This window comes from Sturnira hondurensis, unplaced genomic scaffold, assembly GCF_014824575.4.
Source record: "Sturnira hondurensis isolate 20B ecotype Veracruz unplaced genomic scaffold, ASM1482457v3 Scaffold0018728, whole genome shotgun sequence".
NCBI lineage: Eukaryota > Metazoa > Chordata > Mammalia > Chiroptera > Phyllostomidae > Sturnira > Sturnira hondurensis.
The window spans coordinates 14,703,439-14,728,048 of record NW_028091359.1 but is presented as its reverse complement, the minus strand read 5'-3'; the positions used below and the strand labels follow the sequence as shown (position 1 = coordinate 14,728,048).

The 24,610-nt window shown below is 44.7% G+C and overlaps 1 protein-coding gene and 1 pseudogene across 1 annotated transcript; both read left to right on the top strand.

Moving 5' to 3' along the window:
* The first annotated feature begins 593 nt into the window (after positions 1-593).
* On the top strand, positions 594-23,030 carry RNF135 (ring finger protein 135). The gene is made up of 6 exons (XM_037069763.1): positions 594-1,300; positions 7,593-9,851; positions 12,928-13,098; positions 15,698-15,845; positions 20,895-20,972; positions 21,928-23,030. The coding sequence occupies exons 2-6, from the start codon at positions 9,507-9,509 to the stop codon at positions 22,455-22,457; spliced, it is 1,272 nt and encodes a 423-aa protein (XP_036925658.1). The 5' UTR covers positions 594-1,300; positions 7,593-9,506; the 3' UTR covers positions 22,458-23,030.
* Positions 22,702-24,223, top strand: LOC119003582 (NADH dehydrogenase [ubiquinone] 1 alpha subcomplex subunit 5-like; annotated as a pseudogene).
* Positions 24,224-24,610: the final 387 nt, after the last annotated feature.

Here is a 24,610-nt window from a genome sequence, read left to right as displayed (position 1 = left end):
TGTTCAAATTGAAAACTTGGGGGATTTTTGTTTAAAAAACATCCATTTTTCTGCCCTGGCTGGTGTGGCTCAGTGGATTGAGCACTGGTGACCTTGTGAACTGAAAGGTCAACGGTTCTATTACTGGTCAGGGCTCATGCCTGGGTTGTGGGCCAGGTCCCCAGGAGGGGGTATGTGAGAGGCAACCACACACTGATGTTTCTCTCCCTCTCTTTCTCCCTCCCTTCCCCTCTCCCTAAAAATAAATAAAATCTTGAAAAAAACACACACATCCCCTTTTCACTACTAAAAATCAGTGTTCTCCCTACATGAATAAAAAATGTACCTGGGAGAGTTCCATCTTTGTGCACAATTTAGAAGAAATAAAAGCCTAGATAATACGAAAAGCCAATGTTCGCATTGATCATTCTGGAAGGAGAGAAGGCAGCCAAGGAGACAGCTCCCCAGGACCCTGGGGCAGACAGCTCTTCAACCCACGTGTCCAGCTGCCTGGCTACAAACTCGAGCCTGCTGGAAAACTCGCTTCCCCATCTCTGTGCCTTGGCTTTTTCCTTTCAAATGAGGAAGCTGTACTAACTATTGGAAGCAACGAGTTCAATGGAAGTTCAATGGAAGCAACGAGTATTTTTGAGCACCTCCAAGGTGCCCGGCTCTGTGCCAAGCCCTGGGAGGAGGCAGGAACCCGATGACGTGGTCCCTGCAGTCACCGATCACAGACTACGGGAGGCAGACCTTGCGCGGGAGGGCAGGACAATGAGGTGAGTGTTCAGAAAGGGGAAGCGCGGGCTGCAGTAGGGGGAGCGTGTGGCACTAGGCTTTACCCTAACTGGGGGCAGAAGGGGACCTCCTCCTCCTCCAGAAAGTGATGTTGGAGTGGAAAGCTTAAAGCTGTTAAGAGGTGAGTCGAAAGGTTTAGGACAAGGAAAACACCCTAGACTGAGGCAAGAAAATGTGTGAAGATTCCAAGATGGGAAAAAGAGAACTGAAAGAAATCTGGCCGAACTGTGACGGAAGTCGATCATCAAGGTCTCTGCTTAGGATTCTTTTTCTCTTCAAGTGCTGTGTAGGGAGACATTGGGTGTTCTCACTTCATTTCGGTGGAGACCTAGAGGGTTGGGAGGTTTTTAAAAAGAGATTCTTTGCTTTTCGTGGTGTTTTCCTTTGGATCTCCCAGAGGACAAGCAATACCATCGTGTTATTTCTGAGTCTTCCCGACTGCTCAGATAGAGAAGTGGCTGGTTCCTCCTCTGGCTCCTAAAGCATCTTGGAAATGTTTCAACACTTCCTAGGTGTATTAAAGGTCAGTTTACTTGTCTTTTTTTTTTTTTTTGTCTCCTCTGAGCTCTGTTGGCTGTATTCTACTAAATTCTCAGGATGAGAAAATAAAGGCATAGTTCTGCCCTCAAGAAAGAGAAGTAAAGCTACTTGAGAGAAACTGGGGTTCTCAGGAGCTGCTCCGAGGGGCAGAGAACAGATATGAGCGAGAGACGGAGATGAAGGCCCAATGAAACGCAACGCCTGGCGGAGGCCTGGCTGGATTTCTGCCTTTGGGTGCCTAGAGGAGTCCTCTTACGTTAAATCCTCTTCTCCCTTCGACTTGTTAGTACAAGGAAGTTTCTGTTACTTGAGTCAAGCCTGTCTCATAAAGCCTCCAGAAGAGGTACATCTATGCTGAACCCTAAAAAATGAATAGAAGATACTTGGGTTGGGGTAGGGGAAGAAAAAGAAAGGAGTGTGTACAAAGGCCCATAGATAAGAGAGAACATAGCCTGTTCTGGAACTTAATTTTATTTATTTTTACAGAGGGGCAGGGAGGGAGAAAGAGGAGAGAAACATCAACGTGTGGTTTTTCTCTTGTGCGCCCCCCACTGAGGACCTGACCCATAATCCTGGCATGTGCCCTGGACTGGGAATCGAACCTGAGACCCTTTGATGCACAAAGCGGGCACTCAATCTATTGACCCACTCCAGCCAGGGCTGTTCTGGAAACTTTAAATAATTGAATATGGCCAGAGTCCAGGTCATTGGGGAGAGGAGGAGTAAGAACAGATGAGAGTGAAGGGGGTCTGCTTCCAATAATGGTGGAGTAGCTAATTCAGAATGACCATTTCAGACAACAAAAACTCTGTAGAGGCTACAGCAAAACGATTAACTGAAGGCCCTGGAAAAGACCTAAGCAGGAAGAAACTACAGAGAAGTTACCACTAGAAAGCAAGGAGTGGCGTGGGGGAGGTTCTCATTTTTTGGCTTTTCACAGGGGCCTGCCCACTTATGAAGCTGTTGAAAAAGAAGACAATTTAGTGATCTCATGTTCTTCGCCAATGATTTAGGTTGAATTTGACAAGTTACAATTATTTATTGTACTGTTAATTCCAACTCAAGATTTTCTTCACACTATAGGAATGCTTCCAAAATATGTGATTATGTGTTTTCTGATATCACCCTGTGTATGAATGAGTTGCTTTTGAAGCTCCAAGGAAGGGAAACATTAATTTGTGACTTAGCTAAACTTTTAGAAGCATTTATGTTGAGGCTTGCTCTCCCTCTTGGGAACACACCTACGCTCTTCTTCCCTCTCAGGTTTGCATCTCCGAAACTTTAAGGGACCCCAGGAGACTTACAAGGAGAGCAATGGGCTACAGCAGCTCATCTTGGGCTAAGCCCCGACCCTATCTCCAAGGCCCCCTTGCCTCTGACTTCGCAGTGAGCCAAAGTAGCCCTGCCTGGGCTCTCCCCTGTTGCTTCTTCTGTTCTGAGCCCTTGCTTGTTTCACTGTTCCCAGCTTTAATAAAGGTACTCTCTCAAAAAAAAAAGGTATGTTGAAACAAAAACACTTAATAATACAGATCAATAATAATTTTATATATCCTTCTAACATGAATTAATATGCAGAAATATTTAATTACTATACTCAATAACAATATATAAGTTGGCCACAAAAACTGCAAGAAAATTGTGAAGAATGCTTACTGATGTTAAAGTTGCTTTTAGCTCTGGCTAGTGTGGCTCAGTGGAATGAGCACCAGCCTGTGAACCAAAGGGTCGCCAGTTCAGATTCCCAGTCAGGGCACAGGCCTGGGTTGCTGGCCGGGTCCCTGGCTGGGGGCTTGTGAGAGGCAACCTGTCTCTCCCACAGTGATGTTTCTCTCCCTCTCTGTCTCCCTTCCTCCCCTCTCTCTAAAAACAAACAAAATCTTGTTTAAAAACATTGCTTACACTTATCCCTTTGAAATAAGACTGAGTTCACACTAGAGTTAGTGAATTTATTCAACTTGAACAGTCATGGTTTCAAACCAACAAGCTTTTGCTGCGATCCACTTTTTCCAAAAATGAAAAAGTTTTGTTAATGCAATTGTGTTTAAAAGATTAATTTTAATTTTAATTTTTGACAGTTGATTTAATTATAGAAAAACTTGGATTTATACTCAAATCCACTGGGCCACACCAGCCAGGACAATTATAGGAAAAATTTTACGCATATTTGGAACAACTTGGGTATGTGAACCTACTTGTTCAACTATAAGTTTTATGAAATCTAATTGCAGATCAACTATTTCCAATGAAAATTTAGTATCCAAATTGAGGTGTGTCGTAAGGGTAAAACATGCACTGGATTTCAAAGACTCAGCGGAACTTTAATGTAAACACCTCATTAAAATGTTTTATTGACTACATGTAGAAATGACAATATTTGTGCCCTGGCTTGTGTGGCTCAGTGGATTGAGTGCCAGCCTGCAAATCAAAGAGCCACCTGTTCAATTCCCAGTCAGGGCATATGCCTGCCAGGTCCCCAGTAGGGGGTGCTCGAGAGGCAACCACACATTGGTGTTTTTCTCCCTTTCTCCTTCCCGTCCCCTCTCTAAAAATAAATAAATAAAGTCTTTAAAAAATTGACAATATTTGGGTATGTTGGTTAAATATAATATATTTATAATATAAATTAAGTATTTATTTCTTTTTACTCTTTGAGATATGGGTACTGACATTTTTTAAATTTCATGTATGGTGCACTTTACAGGGTGGGGCAAAATTAGATTTACGGTTATGGATACACAAAACTAAATTTATTCTTGTATTATTATTTATTAATTATATTATTTTTCATATGAACAACTATAAACCTACTTTTGTCCCACCTGTATATTTCTTTTTTTAAAAATATTTTATTTATTTATCTTTAGAGGGGAAGGGAAGAAGAGAAGGAGAGAAATATCAATGTATGGTTGCCTCTGCTAAGGACACACAATGTATCGTGTGTCCCCTGCCGGGAACTGGCCTGCAACCCAGGCATATGCCCTGACTGGGAATCGAACCGCGATCCTTTCGTTCGCAGGCCCATGCTCAATCCACTGAGCTACACCAGTCAGGGCCTCCACCCTCTATATTTCTACAGGATAGCATTTGACTTCAGATTTTACTTTAAGAAGGTTGAAAAAAGAGAGAAAAATAAATCCAATATAAGTAAAAGGAAAGAAATAGTAAAGCAGAAGTGATGAAAGAGAGAACAGACAAATAACACAGAAAATGAGCAAAGCCATAAGTGGATTTTTTTAAGATCAATAATAATGAGAAACTTTTAGCCAAACACAAAAGAGAGAGTGAAAGAGAGAGCACAATTGAAGAGACTGGCAGCAGATCGGGCAGGGCTTTATACACCCTTTAAAGGCGTTTGGACTGACCATGTTAAGCAGGGAAGTCACATAATGAGATTTGAACTTTAGGGAGGCGGTGCAGCAATGTTGAGCACAGGCAGAACACAGACCAGTCGGGAGGCCGTTGCAGCAAAGCCAGAACAGCACAGTGATGTGCGACTGTGGACCTGTGCCTGAGGCAGCATGCCAGCTCTTCTCTCCCACTCGTCCTTCCTACACATTCTTCTCCTATTTAGAAAAGAAAGGAACACCTCCCGCTCATCCCAAATCTGGTTATAGAGTGCCTTGCTCTGAGGCTTAAAAAGTATTGTAATGCCAAAGAAAGACACAAACTGGAATACTAGTAAAAATTAAGATTTTAAACAATTTTGGTTTTTACATTAAATAGTAAAAATGGACTCTTTGTACTGTTATATAAAGTTTAGTATTCAGCACATGTGTGGATTCATGTAATGACCACCACAATCAAAACAAAGACCAGTTATATCACCTCAAAACCTCCCTTGCATTCTTTACAGCCACACCCATCCCCTGCCCCCTGGCAACCACTGACCTCTCCTTTATCAGTACAGATTTATATTGTTGAGGAGGTCATACGATGAAAATCATTCAATATGTAATCTTTTGAGACTGGCTTCTTTCACTCTGTACGTGATTGCTATTCATCCAAGTCATTGCATGTATCAGTAATTCTTTCATTTCTTTTCCTGTGTAGTAATCCATTGTATAGGTATACCATAGTCTGTCTATCCAATGGAATAGTATTCAGCCATGAAAAGAAAGGAATTATTGATACATGTGACAATACCCAGGATTGGTATTGCTGGGTCACATGGTAGATATATGTTTAGCTTTATAACAAATGGTCAAACTGTTTTTCAGAGTGGCTGCGCCATTTCACACGTCCACTAGCAATGTATGAAAGTTCAGGTACTTTGCATCTTCACCAGCACTTAGCGTTGTCAGTATTTTTAACTTCAACCGTTCGAATGGGTGTGCTGTGCTATCTCCGTGGCTTTCACTTGCATTTCCCTAGTGACTCTGACACTGAATATCTTTCCATGGGCTCATTTGCCAACCTTATACCTTCTTTGGAGAAGTGATGGTTTGTGTCATTGCTCATGTTTTTCACCGGATGGTATGCTTCCTTATTGTTGTTTTTTGAGAGTTCTTATACACACTGGATACCAGTCCTTTGACAGACATAAGACGTGCAAATATCGACATGGGATGTGCAGATATTTTCCCCCAAACCTTTCATTCTCTTAACAGTGTCGATGAAGCCTTCTTTTTAAAAATTTTTTTATTTGCTTTTAGAAAGAGGGGGAGGAGAGGGAGAGAAACATCAGTGTGAGAGAGACACATCAGTGGGTTGCCTCTCATATGTGCTCCAACTGGGGACTGAACCCACAACCTAGGTGTGTGCCCTGATCTGGAATTGAACTGGCAAGTTTTGGCTCTGCAGGGCCACGCCCAACCACTGAGCCACTCCCAATTAACAGGGCCCAGTGAATCCTTCTTTAATGAAGGCATCGAGGTCAAGGTTTATTACATTCCTTTAATTCCTGCAGATTTTTATTGGTGACAACACTTGGCATTAAAAATCGGGTGTTTTGGCTTATGTTGGATGTTTTGAATTCACATGTTATAAAGCGGAGTAGAAGTAAGGATGATGTATATTTAACAACTCTTCCTTCCCCCAACAAAATATGCTTCATCTCTGAGAGAATCCAGTAAGAGCAAAGCAAAGAAAGCACGGGTAGATGTTAAGGAAATTGCACCTTATTTCATTCAGCGCACAAACTCATGGACCTCGTCCTCTGTCACCTAATAGTATTAGAACCCAGTGCCACAGGGATGTGTATTAACACACCTACCTGACCCTGGATGGTATGGCTCAGTGGGTTGGACATCAGCCCCCAAAGCAAAGGCTGCAGGTTCAATTCCCAGTCAGTGCACATGCTTCAGTTGCAGGTCTGAGACAACTGATAGATGTTTCTCTCCCTCTTTTTCTCCTTCCCCTCTCTCTCTGAGAATAAATACAATCTTTATTTAAAAACTTACGTGAATTTAACAATGATGTCAGACTCTGACAGAAAATGAGTCTGATTTGACAGACTGATTTGACTGTGAGAACTGGCCTTGCCAATTAGGTTATGTGGCAAATTTTTGCATAAAGTAAACGAGTTAAATCTGTAGCCCCAGATTTTTATTTTTTAAATAGGTTTTACTTACAAATTTTTAGAGAGAAGGGAAGGAAGGTAGAAAGAGAGGGAGAGAAACATGAATGTGCGAGTAAAACATAGTTTAGTTGCCTCCTGCATGCCCCCCCATCTGGGGACCTCGCCCACAACCCAGGCATGTGCTCTGACTGGGAATTGAACCAGTGACTTTTGGATTCACAGGCTGGCAATCAATCCACTGAGCCACATCAGTCAGGGCATGAAGAGTAGCTTCAATGTTCTCACACTACCCCCATCCCCCAAAGGTAGTTATGTGAGGTGAGAGAGGTGTTTGCTAACCTTTTTGTGATAATCATTTTGCAATATATACAATATCAAATCATCATGATATATACCATAAGGTTATATGTCAATTACATCTCAAACTGGGGAACGAAAACTATTGTTTATCCACAGATAAATGCATTTGAAAAAGAACAAGCTCATCCATCTCATAGAGCTATAATTCCAATAATATTTTTACTTTTTGTTTAACAATTTTTATATACATTTACAATGTATTTGTTTTTATTGACACCTAATAATAATTGTAATGATAATCTGATCTGAAAGAAAAATTTAACAAGAGCCTTTTTGTCATAAGTAAAACAGATTTAAAATTTCAATATGTTTACATATTTTTGCTTCTGAGAATTATTACCAGGTGATAAAAATGATTAGAATGCGATAAAAGGCTTCCATGTATATATTACCTTAGAATACAGTGCTGTGGAGAAAGCGCAGTGGAAATACAAGTTCATGAATATGAAAGAATGATACAACTTCTGATGTAAATGAAAAACTTGTTCATGATTTTTACGGCAAGGGCTGAGTACTCCTACCCTTCCTGCATGTTTCTGCCTAGAGCTTTTAGAAACGAGTTGGAAGATCACTGGCTAATCCACTCTCTGAAAAAGCGCAGGTGTGTGATGGAGAAGAGGTGAGGCAGCTAGAGGGAGGCCTGTCACAGAGGAAATTTTACTTTTTAAGACAGAAGATCTGACCATGTGTTTGGTATCACGCCTGTTTTTTCAGAAAAGAGCGGCGTGCAGAAGCCGGGAGTTTACTGCAAATGAGGAGACCCTGGAACTAAACCCGGGCCATGCAGCTGACCCCGGAACAGTGTGGGTTTGAACTGTGGGGATCCACCTGCATGTTTTCCTTCCTGGGCGTCTGCGGATGCAGAGGGCCCACCGAATCCAGTGATCTAGGCCATGTTACTTAGGAGACCTGAGTGTCTGCGGATTTTTGTTTCCCCGGGGGTCCTGGAACCAATCCTCCTCCCCTCCATAGATACTGAGGGACAACTAAGCTTGGGTAAAGTCAAAAGTTATAGGTGGATTTTTTTGAATGCCCAGGGGTCAGTGTTCCTAACCCTCGAGTTGCTAGGGGGTCAGGATAGGCTAGGTTATCCTGCCACACCCACTAAATCTCAGTTAACTTAACACATCTCAAGTTGATTTCCCTCCTTTACCACTTGTCCTAATGTGGGTTAGCCAGGGGGTTGCTCACCTTCGCCATGAAGAGACCCTGGCCACCAGGTGATGGCTTCATCTCCTTAGTCAGGGCAGCTGGCAGAAAGAGATACTATAATACTCTTTTAAGTTGATGGGAAGTTCACAAGTCTTATTTCTGCATGTTTCAAGTGGGTCAGAGAAGTGCCAATCCTACCAGGTGCCTAAAAGGGCAGGGTTTGGAAACGTCAATGAGCAGAGCTACTAGGTAAGTTTTATTGACTACTACCCATTATTTCCAGTATTGGAAATAGCCACAAGTTTGTATTATCTGGTACCTACTTTGAGACCATTTAAGATAAGGGTAAAATATAAGACATTGTTCATTCATTTCAACGGATGAGAGCGAAATGGGCTCTGGTCCCTGCCAGTTATTGTCATGTGGGCCTGGAAGCTCCTTCGCCTCTTGGGGTCTTTGGAGAGGATCTGATGCTCTTCCATCTCCAGCGGTTTTCTGGTTGTAACGCGCTTAGGTAACGTGCCAGCAGAGTGCAGTAAGGAGACAGCCAGACAGGCCTGCATTGTAATAGCGATTTTAAATCTAGGGTCACTCGACTTTTAATGTTTGACTCATCTGGGAGAGGTTTTTTAAACCACCCGCGGCCGGCCTCCTTCCGAAACCCTTTGGGAGCGCAGCCCGAACAATGGTATTTTTAAAGAGCTTCCCAGCAGGGTGCTCTGGGTGTTCTTTAATCCCTTACCGCTTGTTCAGAGGCTGGATGACACCTAGTGGACGCATTCTCTTAAAAGAATCTGAAATGGAATTCTTTTTCTTCTCCCAAGTGTGGTCGGGGTTGCATTTTAATGAGGGGAAAACAAGCTAGAGGAAATCTCTGGGGCCCTGGTGGGCTCCCCACGGTTTGGGGTGAGCTGATTTCCCGGGGCAGGGGGCTGCGGGGGCGCCAGCTCTGCACAGAGGGTGCCGCGCGCGGGGCGGCGGGTCGTGCGAGTCTGCTTTCTGCAGGACGGGAGAAAGGAAAGAAGCCGGGACTGCTACGAGGAGAGGAAGAGACAGCGAGAGGAGGGCAGAGGAAGAGCTAGGGAGGAGCCGCAGCGGACGTAGCTGCGGGCGGGCGGTCCCCGGTGTGGCCCTGCTTCCGGGCGGCGGTCTGGTCACCATGGCGGGCCTGGACAGCGGCCTGACCGTTCCCGTGTGGCTGGCCGAGGATGACCTGGGCTGCATCATCTGCCACGGGCTGCTCGCCTGGCCCGTCACGTTGCCCTGCGGCCACAGCTTCTGCCGAGCTTGCTTGAAGCGCTTGTGGGGCGCAGGCCCCGCCTGGTGGTGCCCGACCTGCCGGGAGGGCAGCAAGAAGCCGCTGCAGCTGCGCAAGAACACGCTGCTGCAAGACCTGGCGAGCAAGTACAGCGGGGCGGTGGGCGAGGGGGAGGGCGCCCCCGGCCGGACGCCGAGCCCCGCCCCCGGCCCCGCCCTCCCGCCCCCCGGCCGCGCCGCGCAGTCGGTAGGGTGGCGACTCTGGCTGCGCTCGGTCGCCCCACCTGTCCCTTTCACCTGCACTTGCTCCTCCCCCTCGATGGCTCTTCCTCATCCTCTCTACTTTCAAATTACTTTTCTCCATCTGAAAGTAGAACCTGCCCTTTTGGAAACTTCAGAAACGTATGGAAGAAGCAGGGGAAAAAATTCAAATCTGAAATTCTGTCAACTTCTTTGCTCTACTCCTTGGCACAGTTACACGTCTTTCCACTGTCTGTCTAAGAAATTTTTTATTGTGGTAAAATATATATAACAAAATTTGCCATGTTAGCCATTTTTAAGTGTATAATCTAGTGGCTTTAGTTATGTTTACAGTGTTGTGTAATCACCACCACTGTTTCTAGAACGTTTTCATCGCTACAAACAGCTCTGTATCCACTACGCAGTAACTTTCATTCTCCCGCCTCCAGCCTCCGGTAACTTCTAATCTACTTACTGCCCCCATGAATTCGCCTCCTCTGGATACTTCGTATAAGTGGAATCGTGCAACATCGGTCCCTTTGTGTCCAGCTTCTTTCACTTACGGAGTTTTCAAGTTTTGTTCGCGTTGTACCCTGTGCCCAAACCTCATTCCTCTCTGTGGCTGAGTAGTATTCCTTCGTATGGATGTATGTACCACATTTCTTAAAAATCCACTCATGCATCCATGGACATTTGGATTGTTTGCACCTTTTGTTATTGTGAGCGATGTGGCAGTGAACCTGGGCAAACAGGTATCTGAGTCCCTATTTCCATTTCTTTTGGATAAACACCTAGCAGTGTATTTGCTGGGTTATAGTGTAATTCTGTGTTTAACTTATTGAGGAATAGCCAAACTGTAATCCACAGAAGGTATTCCATTTTATAGTCCCATCAACAAAGTAGGAGGGGTCAATTTTCCCCAGCTTTTGCTCCTGGGACTTAACGGGGTTCAACCATAATCTTTCGCCCCAGACATCTGCAAGTTCCCTTGAGCTTGCAGCATTTGTGAGCCATGCCCACCGCCTGCCTTTCTGGCCTGAGCCCCGAGTCGGGAGAAGCAAAGATGAACATCCTGCCGTTCCTTCCGGCAGCCCCCAGCCAGCTTAGAACAGACATGCATGACCGCTTGAGAATAAGGTCTGCTCTGCTCCTTCCAGAGCCAGGACCACGGCGGAGGCTGGGAATCAAATGCCGTCACTGAGTCAGGGAGGGGGTGGGGAAGGGCAAGGGAAAACACTGCAAGCTCTTCTACTGCCAGGTTGCTTTTTTTTTTTTTTTGATTCAGTGTTTTCCAGAGTTTTGACAAAGTTGATTCTGGCAGTTTCTGCTTGTTTTCCAATGTTTCTGTGGGGCCCCATGAGGGGTGGGGGGATTGAGAGTTTGGCGCTGTTTACACCATCCTTTTGTTGTTCTCTGGAGTCCTTTTTGTTTGTTTGTTTTAGTCTTCACCAAAGGATATGTTTATTGATTTGAGAGAGAGAGGAAGGGAGAAACATCTATCAGTTGCCTCTCGTATGCGCCCTGACCAGGGCTGGAACCCACACCCTGGGCATGTGCCCTGACGGGGGATCAAACCCGCAACCTTTTGGTGCATGGGATGGTGCTCCAACCAACTAAGCCACCCAACCAAGGCTCTCTGAAGTCCTTTTAAACAGAGTTGAGGTTGTGTTGTATAGCCAGGTTATGTCTTTGTGAAAAGAGTGAATTAATAAACTTTATTTTTTAGGGCAGTTCTAGATTTACAGAAAATGGAGCAGATAGTATAGGAAGTCCTTCTATACCTCTCACAGTTTCCCTTATTATGAACACATTGCATTCCTGTGGTACATTTGTTACAATTGATGAACCAATATTAATACATTGTTATTAACTAAAATCCATAGTTTACCTTAGGGTTCACTCTTCATGTTGTACAGTTCTACGGCTTTTGACAAGTGTTCGAGGTGATGTAGCTACAATCTGAGTCATCATACAGTTTTACTGCCCTGGAAACCCCCTGTGTTCCTCCTATGTGCACCCCCACCCCTAACTCTGGCAACTACTGATCGTTTTACTCTCTCTCTAGTTTTGCCTTTTCCAGAATGCCATATAGCTGGAATCATACAGTATCTAGCCTTTTCACAATGGCTTCTTTCGCAAACCAAAATTAAGTGTTGTGGCATAGCTCATTTCTTTTTATGCTGAATAATATTTTCTCCATTCACCTTTTGATGGACATATCGGTTGCTTCCATTTTTTTGCAATTATGAAGAAAGCCTGTTCTCTACTTTAAATCGTGTATACGGCATTATCCCTCCAGTTCTTCAAAGTCTTTGTTGATGTAGTTTATAGTGACTGAATATACTTTGCATTGGCTTCTACATTAAAATGATGGTCTTTGGAGGGTAGGACTTCTCTTCCTTTTCGTTTTCTGCGTTTTCTTACTTTGCCATGATAAGTGTGCATTTCTCTTACGGACACAAAAAAGCAATGCCATTGTTTTTAAGAGTTTTTAATTTGCTCAGGTGCCTGGGTAAGGGGTCCACTCCAGAGTTCCAGCTGCTTGGATGTTTAGGAGAAGAGCCTAGAGATTTCAGAGCAGTGTCACCGTCGCTTTAGAGTCTCCAAGATCCTTTCACCGTGAACAGTTAGATAGCTCCCTCTCCCTTTGGAGGAAGGAGGGATGGTCACTTTCTCTTTTGAAAGGAGTGGGCGGACAGGGGATGAGTCAGAGGCGAGGGAGGAGCTTAGACCCCAGCCACAGGCCTTACACTGCACCACTCGCTTCACCAGCCACCACCCCCCTGCCGAATCTCCAGGCTCATTCCCATTTTTTCTCTGACTTTCCCTGTTCATAGTGACCCCTAGGCTTCGCTTCACACTTCCATCCCCCCACCTTGGTCCTGACAGATGGACTCTGGTTTCCTGTGATGGCCACTGGATGATCATTAAGGGAAACGGGCATGCAAAAGATTTGGGGAGCCTACCTTTTTGTCCCCTGAATATTTCTGTCCCTTCCTTGCTTGCCCCATTCTCCAGTCTTTACCCTCTGTCTAGAGGGTAAAGCTGGGTCCAGCTTTGTGTTCTGCTTTGCTCTTTTAAAGGTGGTGGCACCGAGGAACATCACAGAAGTAGGTCAGGAGCTGGCAAAGCTGACGGAACAGCTTGTAGGCATTGTCAGGAGCCTTCAAAGTCAGACACAGCTCCCAGAATCTGGACCAGACAATAAACTGAACATCCCGGGCACGGTAGGCTCAGCTGGGAGAGAAGAGGGTGTCTGTGGGGGGTGTGGGCAGGGCTAGGGACAGCTTCCAACTAGAGCAACATGAGTATGTTCACAGTGGAAGGATGCACTAAGTTTCAGTCTTTTACCATTCTCTTTACTGCCCAAGGGGATGGCTGGAAGTTTGGAATGCTTGAGGTGAGCTAGGAAAGCTTCCAGTGGCCCAGGTTCCATCCTCATCACTCCACCTAACCAGCCCTAAGATCTCCTGTGGCCTCTATGCAAACCCTGCAGGCAGGCTAGTCCTCATCATCACTGACCCCGTGGCAGCCTTTGGCACAGTTGGACCCCACCTTCATCCGTGAAGCTTTCTTTTCCCTCAGCCTCTGCGAGACGCATCTTCCAGCCTTTCCCTGTTTCTCTCTGACTGTCCCTTTTCTGTCTGTTTTGCAGGCTTGCTCTCCCCTGCTTAGCAGTGAAATGCTGGGATTCCTCAAGGCTGAGCTGTGGGTCCCTTTCTCCCCACCACACCATGGCTTTAATTAGCTCAGACAGAGCTCCTTCCTGGGCACTGCTCTGAGCTCTAAGCTGGGGTCTTCCTTCTCATATTTTCCCCTTGGTATCTCAAAGGCACATCACTTTAACGTGCCCCCAAAACGTTCCTTCTCTGGAATTCCCCGCCTTCCTGGCACTGCTAGTCTTCCTGCACAAGCCAGAAATCTGGGAATCGTGTCCCTCCTCCTTCACCTGCTCAAACATCTCTCCTTTGACACCTCTCTAATCCAGGCTTAGGACCATTCTCACCTGGATCGCTACAGCAGCCCCCTAATCGCTCCACTCTCCCCCTCTAGTCTGCTGTCCTCGGGGTCATCAGAGCGACCTTCTTAAACACAAATCTGATCCTGTAACTCATCTGCTTAACAGGCACCAGTGACATCTGTCTGTGTAGGATTAGGAACCCGTCCCCCCTCACAGAATCAACGCGTCTCCTGTCTCATTTCACCCAGCTCTTCCTGGCTCTTCAAATTCCAGCCACATGGGAACACACCACTCCCTCCAGGGCGTTGCCACACATTTTCCCACTACGGAGTGCACTCCATGGAATGTTCTTTCACCCTGTCACCTAGTAATGCCTGCTCATGCTTCAGGGCCCGACTAGATCACCACTTTCTTGGAGAACCCTTCACTGACTTCCTTGAAAAGTCCAATCCCCGTGTTAGGGGCTCTCATGATTTCATGTACCTTTCATGTATTGCAGCTGTCACAGCTGCGACTCGGGAATCATCAGTGACACAATGCATTAGTGTCTGTCCTCCCTCTTCTCCTGCGCTAGACTGGAAGCTTCATGAGGATAGAAACCCCGACAGTTTTTGTTCTTTTGTTCGCCCTTGTAGCCCCAGGCCTAGCACAGCACTAGACACTTCCCACTGAACACAAGCCAGTGTGGGATGCAGTGTGTGGGGTGGAAGGTCAGTCCGAGAGTCTGACTTTCAGACCTGGTCTTGCCACTCACCAGTGTTATGACCTTGGGCAAGTCATTTCACCTTTCTGAGCCTCAGGTTCCGATCTAAAACAGAAATAATGAGGCCAATTAGTCTGATGTGGGGATTAAAAGGGATTTTGTATAAGAAAGTGCTTTCGCAATGTGAAATATAGAACAATAAAATGAACTATGGCAATTTTTAGTTCCCCTTCATGAACTTTAGCTTCTTTTGCAAAATGGGGACGATAAACCTACCTTGGAAGGTTGTTATGCGTATTAGAAGGGAGCAGTGGAAGTCAGTCAGTAACTGGTGCCCGTTACTGTTACGATTGGTGGAAGAAAGGGGAAATGGTTTATGGGAAGCTGGGCAGGAGCTGTAGGTGGGAAGGAGCAGGTGGGAGGCTGTGTTGGGGACTAAGAGGCCCTGAGGTTAAAGAAAATCAGTGAGGATGTGCTGGAGGCCCCAGAGACAACAGCCTGTGCAGACAACAGGCTTATGCTGGCTCTGGGGAAGCTGTATGATAGGATAGCGGTCTGGAGGTTAGTCTAGCCGGTGGAGCTTGTCTCAGTGGCTTGCCTATCTGTGTTATTTATTTTGTAAAGCCGCTATTATACCGGCCTAAAAACTTCTAACTTTTTTCAGCATTACTTAAGAAATTAATATTTATTATACAAAGTACTAGAAAATACATAGCAGTTGAAAGAAAATAAGGGAAAATCGCCCGTAAACCCATTGCTCTTTAATATTTTTGCTGCACTATGTGTTATTCCAGATTGTTTTCAAGGCATATAATCTGAGGGCCTAATTATGTGGGTGTTTTTTTTCAGATTTATTTATTTAGTTATTTAGTTAGTTTTAGAGAGAAGGGAAGGGAGAAAGAAAAAGGAGGAGAGAAACACTGACCAGTTGCTTCCTGTATGTGCCCCAACTGGGAACCAAGCCTGCAACCCAGGCATGTGCCCTGACTGGGAATTGAACCAGTGACCTTTCAGTTTGCAGGATGATGCCCAGCCCACTGAGCCACAGCAGTCAGGGCCCAATTATGTTTTTAAAAACTTGTTAGGATGTGAGTGGAAAATTATAAAATGGTTGCTGAACTGGAATATACTATTAGATGTATTCCCAAGGAGACTTTCATCATTTTCTAAAAAAATGTTTCATTGACAGGCGGACCACTCCTTGTCTTCTCCAAAGCCAGTGGCTTCCAACACGCCTGAGAAAAAAATGAGAGACATTCTGCTTGACCTAGAAGGTATCCAGGGAAAATTACAGGAAAACTTTCTGGGTAAAGAGTGCCTTGAAGAACAAAGGCAGGGTGAGTTGATTTTATTTGGAGGGGAGGATTAAATACACAGGTTGGGGGGAAGTCATAGAGTGTTCCATGGCTTTGTTTTTGGAGGATGTGATCCCAGAACCCAGTGGCTTTGTCACTGTGGTGTTGTAAATAAGGAAGGAATGGGCTGAGGTATTTCGTGGCTGGCTATGTTTGGGGGAGTGACTGGAGGTGGAATGTAACGCAGGCTCTTGAAGTGATAGAAACTCATTTTCTAAGACGTATCAATTAATCTAGAATCTGGACCAGAGTTGGCTCACTTACCACTCATCTGTATTACCTATCAGAGGAGATTCAGAAATAGGATACTTTTTATTCTTAACTAGTAAAGGTATTAACAAACATGCAACTTTATAAGTAGTTCTTGATTGATTCTGTTAAAATGTAATCTCCAGAGAGTTTGTTAATACTAAACAGTAACAGTGTAGACAAGAGCCTTTCTGTCCGGACTCTGTAGGACCTCTGTTGTTCCTACAGAGGTCGTTAGAGAAAAGCAACGAACGCCCGTCCCGTGGACATCAGCTCCGGTCTCCCTTGGCTCTGCCCCTGCTCAGGCCACCACCAGCTTTATACATTTTAGAGATATATCTCTTAAAGCTTTTTTTAAAATTTAAATGCTCTCGCTCTTTAATTTAAATGATCTTGCTCTGCTTAAAAAGTCGTTCCTCATTTAAGTGGAGAAACATGATCCCTTGGGAAAGTTTTCTTTAGGAAACCAAGTAAGTACAGTTTATTAGTTGTTACAAAAACGATCTGAGAAATTAGTGCCCTCTTGGCAACTGTGTACTCCTGACTTTGGGTTCCTTCGTGATTTTATTTATTCACATGAATTTTTTAAAAGATTTTATTTATTTATTTTTAGAAGGGAAGGGAAGGAGAGAGGGAGAGAAATATCAATGTGTGGTTGCCTCTCGTGTGTCCCCTGCTGGGAACTGGCCTGCAACCCAGGCATGTGCCCTGACTGGGAATAGAACCACGATCATGTGGTTCGCAGGCCTGCGCTCAGTCTGCTGAACTACACCAGCCAGGGCTATTCATATGAATTTTTAATTAATTAAAAAATTCAATATATAGATTTGAACTTAAAATTTTAAAATTAATTTTTAAATTGAAAAATCAAAACAATATAAAAGGACATACAACAAGTCTTTCCCACTCTTGTCCAGTTCCAGCTACCCACCTTGTCAGTTAACCATGTTTATTAGTTTCTTGAATGTCCATGCAGAATTTATTTATGCAAATACAAGCAAATCTGAATTTATATTCTTAGCTCTCTGAATCTTTTTTCACACAAAAGGTAGCATGCTGCATATACTGTTCTGCATTTTGCTTTTCTTCTTTACTTAATACATCTTAATACACATGTGAATCGGTACCTTAAGCATTTTCTCTTTTCTATAGCTGCATGCTATTGCAGCTCATGGACATGCCAACGTTGGTTTACCCAGCCCTCTACTGATGGCTGCATGATTGCTGCTGATTGGTTACAATTGCAAACGATGTCGATGTTAAAAACTAGACATACATCATTTTATAGGGGTGCAGACATGGTGCCAGTAAGGGCTGTGGAATCATAGGGTGAATTCATTGGTGATTTTGCTATCTGCTGTCAAATTGCTCTCTGTTGGGTCTTATCTCCACTCTCACTGGAGAAATGTGTGTCCCCAGAGGCTGCCAGCTGCGTGGGTGGTCAAGCCTTTGTGATTGTTCTTTTTTTGCCAGTCTGATGGGTTAATAAAAGTCCTATTTGAGTGTTCCGTATGTTTAATGTGCACTTCTCCACAAATTGTGTTTATATCTTGTGTTGTATCTTTAAAAAAGGGACTTTCAGGAAATTTTTTATAAATTTGCAGGGTTATTAACCTTTTGACTGTGAGATGACTTGCCAATCTTGTTCCTCAGTCTGTCACTTACCTCTTCATTCTGCTTGGCATGGACTTCAGACTACCACGTAGACACTTCTCTGTTTTTTAAGTAATACATTTTACCAATCTTTTCTCCTATGGCTTTTAGATTTTACATTTTCATTAGAAAACTTTACCACCCCAAGTTTAGAAGGGAATTTTGCTGTGTGTGTCTGTTATCCTACTTTATACCCTACATTTAAATCTTTGGTTTCACATTTTACACTTCAGTCTTTGCCCCGTGTCCTGGCATGTGTTCCAGTGACTTTTAAATGATGTTTACGTAGTTCCACTTCAAAGACACCCCTTTTTTAAAAAGATTTTATTTATTTATCTTTAGAGGGGAAGGGAAGGAGAGAGGGAGAGAAATATCAATGTATGGTTGCCTCTCATGCGCCCCCTGCCAGGAACTGCATCCCCTGCTGGGAAGCAGCCTGCAACCCAGGCATGTGCCCTGACTGAGAATCGAACCGCGATCGTCTGAGTCGCAGGCCCGCCCTCAATCCACTGAGCTACACCAGCCAGGGCTCAAAGATTATTCTTTTATCCTGCTTTTATATTTAATGATGTTGGCCTGATTGAAAGTTGCATCTTGTTTAACAGGAGAAACAGGGTTTCTTAGAAAAATGATCAATTTCCACATTATTGAAGAATGCATTTAATTTTTTTTTTAAGTTTCAACTGTGGTAGCACACACATAACATAACATCCAGCACCTTACCTGTTTTTAAGTGTACAGTTCAGTAGTGTTAAGTACATCTGTATTGCTATGCGACCAAGCTCCAGGTCTTTTCAATTTTGCAAAACTGAAACTATATTGTTTAAACAGTAACTGCCCACCCCCACCCCCCACCCCAGCCCCTAGCCACCGCCGGTTCCACTTCCAGCCTCTGTGAATTCGATTGCTCTACACACCAGATATGGGTGGAATCATGCAGTTACTGTCTTCTTGTGACTGGCTTGTTTCACTCAGTATAATGTTCTCAAGGGTCATCCAGGTTGTAGCGTGTGTCAGAGTTTCCTTCTTTCTTCAGGCTGACTTTCCCTGTGCACACACACTACCCTTTGTTCATCCATTTAGCCAGCAGTGGGCAGTGGCAGTGGGCGGTTCTGCCTCTGGGCTGTTGTGAATAAGGCCGCTATGGCCATGGGTGTGCAGATGTCTCTTCGATATCCTGCCTCCAGTTTTTTAAAATATGTGCCCAGAAATGGAATTGCTGGATCACATATATGGCAGTTCTGTTTTTAAAATTTTTGAAGAATTAGGTATACTTCAGTATTTTTTAAAATTCAACTTACAGGATGTTAGTATGCCTTAGCAAGTACAGTATACTTCTTTCTTTGTGATTGTGTGGTTTTGATTATTTGGGCCAGTCCAGAACATTTTTAAAACAAAGAATCTGGATAGGATATATTCCTATTTCCTGAAACATTATTCCCTGATATTTTCACCAGATTGTTTTTAAAACAATAGACTAGTTGTTCTCCGAGTCCCTGCTTTAACAGCTGCCAAGCAATTTGACGGCCTCATCACAATGGTCTCCTTGGCCCCAGTGAAAGCGCACCGTGAGGTGCTGCGGAAATCGCCGTGGAAATCGCGTTCTGTGCCTCACGAGTCGGCTTAAACAGAGCAGTGCTGCCGACCCCTGTTCCTGGTAGAGGGTCATTTTATATTCCCAAGGGGTCCTGGCTACTTTTTAAAAAAGAAAAAGACTCTTCTTTAATAGAAAAATGAGATTGTTTAGATACTAGTATACAGAAATTTCTCGCTAATTAAATTTATATAATAAACATTTCTGTAAAATCATTTTCTGCTCACTGAAGCATCAATTTTTTTCTTTTACAAAACCTATCATAACCAGTGGGTAAACAATTAAGGTTATACCCTGAGAAATTAATATGTCATAAAATTACAAGTATTTAATGGTTACCAGTGTTTTATTCAACAGTTACTCAACATTTATGTGTGTACATCATCTACCATTTTTTAAAAGATTTTATTTCTTTATTTTTAGAGATAGGAAGGGAGGGAGAGAGGGAAACATCAATGTGTGGTTGCCTCTTGTGTCCCCCAGTAGGGGACCTGGCCTGCAACTCAGGCATATGCCCTGACTAGGAATTGAACTGGCGACTCTTTGGTTTGCAGGCCAGTTCTCAATTGCCTAAGCCACACCAGCCAGGGCCTCTATCATTTTTTTTTTCAAAGTATCTTTAAGAACCAGTAAAGTGTAGCTTATTTTCCTCTATCAGTAGGGGGGAAAATGGTGACTTAGCTAAAAACATTTTTAACACTATGATTAACAATAAGTAAAAATCCTATCAGCTCAATATAAGCACAGTGGTGCCCACCTGTATTTCGATCATGGCTTCTTGAAGGATAGCTCTCCTGCTCCCGTCACCTCGCAGCCCACACCCGAGACAGGGTCTTCTGTCTCTTCACAGTCTGACTCTTAGCTTCCCTTTAAGCTGCTCTTACTTCAAACGACAAATGGGGGAAGATTTCACCTTCAGAGTCCACACTCCAACATTTCCTTTACTTTCTCCTCTTCTCCCTAGTACATGCTCGCTGGAAGCATACAGTAGCTTTAAGTTAGCAGTTAAACTTTAGTACGTTGAGAGAGAAGTAGAAGGTGTCAGCGAGTTGAGATGACTCTCACACCAACTCGTGTTTTCTGGTTTTTGTAACAGTTTAAAGCGCTGACACGGGGTTCGTGGATATTCCGGGTGTCAGGGTACTGTGATCCCCTGGAACTGTATTAGTTAATTTATCTGATGAATATACATCAAACACTTCCTATGTACCTGGCGCTAGGCTTGGTTCTTAGAACACAGAGATGCCCAAGGAGCCAGCAGTGAGTTCAGAGCTCACTGAGGAAGGAGTGGGGAAGTGCACAGTGAGAGCACGGGCTGGCCGCGCCTGAGCTGGCTGCGCTGCCCGGACCCGTCCCGACACCAAAAGGTGCCACTGCAGAGGACAGCCAGCTGCGTGTCCTGGTCACCATGTTTACACACCTTCTCCTTGCCTTTTTTAAATAGCTTTTTTTAAAAAATGTAATCTTTATTGTATTTTTCCCATTGCCTTTTTTTTTAATGGGAGCCCCCCCCCCCATTGTTTTTGATTCCCTAGTTAAAAGCCTGCAAAGTCCATCCTCCTCCTCATGCCCACTGACTGATGGGGGCCGCTTTGCATCCTGGCTTGTTCAGTGTAAGTATGTGGTCTGCTGAAAACCTGTGTTGGGCCTGCCGCAGGGAGGAGCTGCGGGAGCATGCAGTGTCCATCTCCCTGCTGCTGGGCCTGCCCGCCCCGGACGAGGTCCCTCCACATGGGGAGCTGATTACAAAGACAGAGGGGTTGAAGGCGCCCAAGTGCCAGTCTAAGCCAGACCCGTGGGTGCTCAGAGCCCAGGCCACCTGTGGGCATCCATGCTGGGTTCACCTCGCACAGCAGCTGCCCATTCCCCCACTCGGTTAGCTCCAGCCCTGTCCCAGTCTGGAGTAGCCACTGAGGGCTTGGGTCCTGGAGGCAGACCGCTTGGGTCTGACTCCCAGCCGCAAACTAGCTGTGTGACCTTGGACCAGTTGTACAGCCTCCCAGAGCCTGGGCTCGGTCATCTGGAAGGGGGAGATAACAGTGCTTACTTCCCTCGTGGGATTGTCACGAGGGTTAAAAGAGTGGAAGTGTTTAAAGGTGTGCCTGGAGTAGCAATGCTACGTAAGTGTTAGCATTGATTCACTCAATAGGAAACTGTGAAATACACAAAAATGAGTGAGCCGTGATCCTTTATCAGGAAGCTTATGTACTGCTAGAGAGGTAAACAGCCATGGCAATAAGTCCCCGTACTTCAAGTAGAAAATGACATGTTAGAAAACAGGGAAAACACTAGAGGTGCTGAGAAAAGCAAGAGGTTACTTTTTGCTAGGCGGGATTCCAAGAGGGCTTCCTGAAAGAAGGGTACTGGTAAACGGAGATTAAGGAGGAAAGGGGTATTGTTAGTAGACAATATCAGGGTAATGACAGAGAATAGCAAGTTGACATAGCAGATTAATGCCAGCAGGAGTAAAACTCTATCACAGCCAAAGATGCAAAGCTGATTTTTGCTATTTGAGGACCTTTTAGCATGGACAGTCAGAGATGGCTGATCATGGTCTTATGTTTTCAGGCTCCATCAGTCCAACCTTCGACCTGAGGAGCCTGTCCTGTAGCCTGGAGGTGTCCAAGGATTGCCAGAAGGTGACGGTGTCTCACTTCCAACAGCCTTATTCCTGGAGTCATGACAGGTTCACAACCTGCCAAGTCTTCTGTTCCCAAGCCTTCTCTTCCGGGCAGCACTACTGGGAAGTGGACACTCAGCACTGCAGTCACTGGGCAGTGGGCGTGGCTTCCTGGAAGATGAGTCGAGACCAGATCCTGGGAAGGACCAGGGACTCCTCGTGCCTCGAATGGAAGGGAACTAGCCAGCTCTGTGTGTGGCACATGGTCAAGGAAACCGTCCTCAGCTCAGAAAAACCTAAGGTGGTGGGCATCTATCTGGACCTTGACCAGGGGAAGCTGGCCTTCTATTCGGTGGCTGATCAGGAAAAGCTTCTGTGGGAGCGCCCAGTCTCTGCCTCCTCGCCCCTGCACCCTGCCTTCTGGCTGTATGGTTTACATCCCGGAAATTCTCTGACTATAAGGCCAGTAAGGGTATAAAGGTTAAATAATCACAGGGGTTTCCCATCCTCTCTCTGTGCCTTCAAGCAGGTTAGCAACTTGACAAGAATCCCACTCCTGACGGTAAGGGGTATGCAGTAAAGGGTTAATGCTGCAGGTTTGGGATGTTCAATTGTGAGCATTAGAGAAAGGAAGGGCCCTTGACTGGCTCCTGGGAGGCAATCTCTAATCCTTGGAATATCCTGCCTGATGAGAGGGTCTGTTTACCTGGGGGCCTTGGGCCATGAGGTATTACCAGCTTGATCTCCCAAGAGGCTGGAGACCAAGGTCAGCCACCCGGTTGGAGAGGCCTGACTACCTGACTGCCTTCCTCCACTACAAGCCCTGGACGCCAAGGCCTGGGTGAGTTTCCCTGGGTTGACGATGCACCTCTGCTCCTCACACTTTGTCACACACTGTTGCTGGGAGGATTAAGCACTGTTTCTCTGATTCCACCGGGAGAGGATTTTGCTGTCTCCTGGCTCCTGCCCTACCTGCCTTTTCTTTTTTTTTTTACTGTTGATTTTAATATGTAACTTTTCACTGTAATAAACTGTAACCAAGTGTATAAAGCTTTGCTGAGTTCTGGTTAATCACTGAACCTGAGAGTGGTTTTAGGGACCCCCGAACACAAGGGGCATGTTATGGATCTCTGTGTAATAATGTTTGCACAAATATAGCGACTTCAAGCAGCATATGTTTCCTCTCTCAGCCTCAGTGAGTCAGGAGTCAGGGCACAACCTGGCTGAGGCCTCTGCTTCAGAGTCTCACAAGCTGCAATCGGGGTGTGAGCTGGGGCCACGGTGTCATCTGGGGCTCAACTGGGGGCCAATCTTCTTCCAGACTCCCTGGGTTGTTGGCGACATTCACTTTCTCTCCGGGCTTCCATTTCTAGGGAGTATTGGTTTGATATGGTTTTAAATCCATTTGTTTAAGGCTTAAGTGAAGTTATCTGAATCCTGTTTGTGGCAAAGACAAAAAAAATGTTTTTAGAAAGAAAGTCGTTTTGATGTATAACAATGAAGTGGGTTGTGTCAGGATGCCGTGGTTTCATCTGTGGTTGTTGATAAGCACTTGGTAGGGCGACAGCTCAGGGGCCCTGCTGGGGGCTTATTGATAAGAACAAGTGGAGCAGCAACGACGGCAAGAGGACACTCGGACTGTGAACACCATTGGTGCTGCCCTGGTGGACCTGTTGAAGAAGACTGCTGGCCGTGTGGGATTGGCTGTGTGTCAGAGTCCGCACCAGAGGCTAAGGATGTGCCACACAAGGATTCTGGAGCAAATCCCTAAACGTGCAGCAAATAGGACGTCTACAGAACAGGTTACAAGGGAGAAGCTGGATATGGCTGAAGCGGAACCAGATGTTAAAAAATCAGAAGACCAACTTCAGGGGGGCTGCATAGAAGAGGTGTTCTTCAGGCTGAAAGTGGACTAAGTCTGGCGGGGAAATTGATACAGAGAGAGCCATGGGAGCCTTTACCGGAAGAGACTCCTGCCAGCCAAAGGCAGTGGCCAATATAATCACCATCAAATGGCTTGTGTGTTGATGGGAAATTATGTAATTAAATGCTCTATTATATCTAAAATGTTTCCATATTATTGACATCTTATAATCAAGAAAATTGATGCAGAACATATTTAGGAGACTTGTTTAAACTGATGATTATGGTGATAGGCACTTGCGAATTAGTTTTTGTTAAAGCATTCATTTAAATTATTTCAAGATGGTATTTTTGAAATAGAGGTTCTGGGAAGACTTGAGAGTGAATTAGAAAAATTCTTATATGTTGCAATGGAGAGGCCACATTCAAAAAGGGAAATATTTTAGTAATATCTTCAACACATTTAATTGTTTTTTATTCTAAAGAAATCAAAAGAGGAATTTATTATTGCTTAAACAAACTGTGTAGGTCAGTGTTTGAAGTGAATTATAAGAGTAAAAAACATCAAGTTAGAATTCATTGTACAGTTCAGAAAATTGATTTTGTATTTAAAAGAAAGATTTCTTGCCCTGGCTGGTGTAGCTAAGTGGATTGAGCTCGGGCCTGCGAACCAGACAATTGCGGTTCAATTTTCAGTCAGGGCACATGCCTGGGTTGCAGGCCAGTTCCCAGCAGGGGACACACGAGAGGCAACCATACATTGATATT

Bases quoted from the DNA above. Each gene is read 5' to 3' on its own strand.
- RNF135 (XM_037069763.1), top strand. From the start codon at position 9,507: ATGGCGGGCCTGGACAGCGGCCTGACCGTTCCCGTGTGGCTGGCCGAG. The intron at 9,852-12,927 runs GTAGGGTGGCGA...GCTCTTTTAAAG, and splicing joins CCGGCCGCGCCGCGCAGTCG to GTGGTGGCACCGAGGAACAT. The intron at 13,099-15,697 runs GTCTGTGGGGGG...TTTCATTGACAG, and splicing joins CAGCTGGGAGAGAAGAGGGT to GCGGACCACTCCTTGTCTTC.